Source organism: Hydra vulgaris, chromosome 03 (genome assembly GCF_038396675.1).
Source record: "Hydra vulgaris chromosome 03, alternate assembly HydraT2T_AEP".
Classification (NCBI taxonomy): domain Eukaryota; kingdom Metazoa; phylum Cnidaria; class Hydrozoa; order Anthoathecata; family Hydridae; genus Hydra; species Hydra vulgaris.
Window position 1 is genome coordinate 12,697,920 of NC_088922.1, and position 4,691 is coordinate 12,702,610.

At 26.5% G+C, this 4,691-nt stretch overlaps 1 protein-coding gene across 1 annotated transcript; it reads left to right on the forward strand.

The window, feature by feature from the left end:
- The first annotated feature begins 2,023 nt into the window (after window positions 1-2,023).
- On the forward strand, window positions 2,024-3,095 carry LOC136078474 (deoxyuridine 5'-triphosphate nucleotidohydrolase-like). The gene is made up of 3 exons (XM_065794246.1): window positions 2,024-2,148; window positions 2,534-2,946; window positions 3,028-3,095. The coding sequence occupies exons 1-3, from the start codon at window positions 2,024-2,026 to the stop codon at window positions 3,093-3,095; spliced, it is 606 nt and encodes a 201-aa protein (XP_065650318.1).
- Window positions 3,096-4,691: the final 1,596 nt, after the last annotated feature.

The following is a 4,691-nucleotide window of genomic DNA, read 5'->3' on the forward strand; positions in this document are numbered from 1 at the left end:
ATTATAAGCTTCGTCTTCTTTTCTGTATAGAACGATTGAAATGTTAAAGTTTCTTTTAAAAAAAAAACCATTGAGATGTAGGAAACATTTCTATTAAACTTTTATCGTGAAAATTGCAGCGATCAAAAGTTTTATAAATGTATACTTTATCACCTTCTATACGAACTTTTTCAACTATAAAATATTCATGAATAGGAGCAGGTGTATAAATGCTGTAATATCCATTATGGAAAACTTTATCATTGTAGGAAAAGCAAGGTTGCTCTATGCAAGCAGGATAAACGTTTTTTTAGTATTTTACAATTTTTCTTTACCTCGTCATATTCCCATTTGTTGGATATATAACGAAACAAAAAACAATATTTTAAAGACTGTTTAAGTTTGCTTTTCCACGAAGTGCATTTCTTTTGAATACTGTTTGCTTTGTAACAAAGTTTATACACTTTAATAAATTCGTCCAGTTTTTTCTTTGTTCTTCGTACTGTTTTTCTACTGTTGTTTTTGTTATATTTAAAAAATCATCGTTAATGATGCGACATACTTCAAATATTTTAACCACCCATAAGTGTGATTGTTCTGCAAAAGTCATAAATCGACGAGAAGCTTTTTCAAACAAATGAAAAGAGTTTTCATAGTCTTTAGCTATGAAAATATAATACAAGTCAACAAATTTTTCTTATTCCGAGTTTAACTATAAGTTAAAATTTTTTAAATACGAAAATACAATATCCAACCACTCTTCATACGTGTTATTTAAATGATGAAATTCAAATAGCATAGGATGTAATTCATTATCTGGATAAAAAGTCGAACAGCTTTGATCAGACTTTCATCGAGTTGTTGGCTAGTCATTCTCTCTTTCAAAAATGAGCTAGAATAATTTTTTTACAACTCTTTATATAGAAAAAAATTTATAAAAAACAAGTTTTTTATTAACTAAACAGGTTTTTAATTCAATTAAAAAATTTATTTTACAAAAAATAACTATTCGTCATCTTCTGGAGCATCAAGTTTCGCTTTTTTCGCCTTGCTCGTTTCTTTCTCAGCTAGCGTTTCGCAGGCTTTTTTTAAATTCATATTGTAACTTTTAGGAACGCCATTTTTATTGATGGTGTTGAGGAAAGAGAGTTCTACAGATAATAATTTATCGTATTCAGTGATATGAATCTCATCGTCTCCTTTTGCTAAACGTATCGTATATCCGTTAAATTCGAAGTTTTATAATATACCCGTTTTAGGATAAGCCGTAGTTAGATACGCTCTGTTTTGAGCAGCTTGCATATTATCTATCAAAATTTCCAACACTTTTTTTGTCATTTTGTTGTGATTAAATTTAAAGACCACATTAAAAGTAATTTCACCTTTGAGAATTTTAAATTTGGTGTCGTCTTTTGTTAATTTAAGTTCAGCTCTGAAAAAATAATTTGTTTTGTTGAGATCAAATACATCTCTGTATTTCCATAGTAACAATATTTCGCAGCCTTCGTTTTTTGGTTTGTAGATTAATTCCTTTTTAACATAGTTGAATCGTGCGAGTGGTTTGAGAGAAACAATTGAATATTGTTTATCTTTTGCATTTTTTTCTTCTTTAAATTCAATAAGCCACAAAGTGGCTGCAGCTGATTCTGCAAATTTAACATAGCTGTTATCATTGCAATAAACAACTTCGTAGTCGTCCATTTTTTTCAGTCGTGTTTGAATAAATTTTAAATTAAAATGAGCTCCTTTTATACTATTTTGACTTGAAAAGAGATTTAAAAAAAACGAGAACTAAGCAAGTTTTAAAGAATGTTAATTCCTTACATAATGATGATGTCATGCAAGTTTAAAGTTCAAAGTGTGGTATGATGAGAGTGATGAACTTTAAACTTTGTACTTTGATACTTTAATTCTATTTTAATGAAATAGATTAAGTTGTTATGACTACCTGTTTATATAAAAATGACAAAAACTTGTTTAATCATCAACATATTCTGGTGAAAGTTAGTAAAAAGTGAAAAAAATGTGTTTAGATTGTAAGAAAATGGAATATGTCGAGATTCGATATTTCGAAAGAACAAGATTAGAAATTGTGAAAATGATATATAAACACTTTGATGGGAGTATTAAATTAGAAAAATCTTCACTTGTAGAAGATTATGAAAGAAAGTTAGTAAAAAAAGTACTTATTTTATAACATGTGGATTGATACTGAGTTTAATACTAGTATACCTTAATTACCATATATAAATGAACATTTTAATAGAGAATTAAACGAAAGCGGTTTAAAACAATTTGACTTTTATTATAATTGGTTCGGTCATTGTTAACTTTGTAAAAAAATGTTTTTATTTTGTTTTAATTGTTTTTATTGTAAATCAAGTTTTTGTAAAGATTGTATTGTTTCTCATAGAAAAAAAAGAAAACATGTAGTTTATTCTTTTGAACACAAAATTAATGTATGTATTTAAAATTTTTTAGACGATTAAAATAAGAGATCAACGTCGCAAAAGCACTCAATGGTGTTATTATGAAGCAGAAGGATTCAAATAAGAGATACTCAAGAATGGTCTCATTATGAAATAAAAGACAGTGCTTGTTTTGATTTGAGAAGTACAAAGCATTATATACTTCAACCCGACGAACGTATTTTAGTAAGTACTGGAGTATATATCACTGAAATAGATTCAGATTTAGTATGGTGCATATATTCAAAATCAGGTATTGCTCTTAAATATAGTGTTGTAGTGTTGAATTCTCCAGGAATAATAGAAGCTGAATATAGAGACGAAATTAAAGTGATACTTATCATTCATTCAAAAGAAGATAATATTATTAAACGTGGAGATACTGTAGCTCAAATGGGATTTGTGAAAACGTTTAAAGCCATAAAAAAAGTAAAAGAAATCGATGGATGTTCTTGTCGTAAAGTGACAATGGCAATGATTAAAAACGTTGAAAGAAATGGTAGTTTTGGTTCCATGGGAAAATAATTTTGTAACTTTTTTTTTCTAAATTTTTATGTTTTTTTTTATTTTTTTAAATTAGTAAAAATTATGGCTGACATGCTTGAATGTGGTATTGAAGATGGTAAAAATGGAACTGATGGTTTTTGAGTAAAAGAGAATAAACAAGAAGATAATTTGAGACCTACTTTTACCATTTATACTGATAATCCAACTCTTATAATGAGTGAGTTGTATAATGGAAAAATGAAAGATTTAGATTTTCGATTATCACTTTTAGAAGAATTGCATGATAATGGTGGAGATGGTACTAAATATGGATTTTAAACAATTTTCATAATCAATTTAAAGATGATAGCAAATCTTGTTATAGCGTCCCATTTTACTTTAAAAAACATCAATTTGTAATGAGATTGACCGTAAATATGAAATGCAATATACACGAATACGATGATAAAGAAGTGGGTTTGTATATTGTGATGCGTTCTACACCTTATGATGTGATTTTAAAATGGCCTATTTTAAACCGAATGATAATATTTAATATATACGGTCCTAATGGTAAACATATTTAAAAAAGTTTTATTACTGGTAATAACATTTGCTTTCAACGACCTCCAAAAGATGGAGAAAACTGTGGTTTTGGCTATTGCAACATTAGGAAAAAATCAGACATTGATGAATATTTAGTGGAAAATAATTTGTATATCAAGTGTAAAATTTAGTAATTTTTTATTTTTTAGATAATTAATATTAATTTAAAAATGAATCACTATGAAATCAAGCATGCTTGGGATACTATTTTAATTCTGGATCGTGAACAATATCGTCGTTTAATAAGAATATGTGGTTACGTTGAAAACTTTCAAACTATTTCATTTAGTGATGCAGTTAATAATTTTAATAATATGAAGTCTTTTTTTATTTAAACAATTCAAAATATTTCTTTAAAAAAACTAGATGCATATTTGGATATTTTTGCTATGATTCAGAATAGTTGTAGTTGTAAAGAAGCTAGTTTAAGAAGTTATGATTTCAATTCGATGGAAATGGATATTTTAATGACAATGAATTCAATGGAAATGAACAGTTTTGTTCAAAAGATTTTAAATAATTTAAAATTTATTAAAGAAAATTTTTCAGAATTATTAACTTTTGCTTATAAATATATTGAATATACTCATGATTTAGAATATTCGTTTAATAATTTATCTGTAGATTTGTAATTATTTTGTAGGTTAACTAAAAAAACATGGAAACTGTTGAAAAATAAGTAATTGCGATTTGTTTAAAGAAGAGAGTACTGCAATTATTAACATGTTTCAAGACATTTTACAGTTTTTACAAATTGTTGAAGCTGGTAAGCGGATTGAAATTATTGAAGAAAAAGTAAAAGAAATGAGAAATTGTATTCACGATATAGATGACGGTTTATTGTCTTTTGTTTGGGACGATATAAAAATACACAAAATGTATTTGAAAGTCCTTATGAAAATGTTTATAGAGTGTAATAAATCCATTGAATTGTTTCATCGTTATTCGAAAAACGATGTAATAATATCGGCAAATAATAAACAAATTTTAGATTGTAGAAAATTTTTGAGAAAAAATATTTTACTAAAAGCGTATTGTGGGGAAATTTGGAGAAATATCTCCAGTTTTATATTTTCATTTTGTCATTATTGAACAGTTTTTAAAAAATGACGATCATCAAGATAGAATATTAAATGAAATGGAAAAAATTAT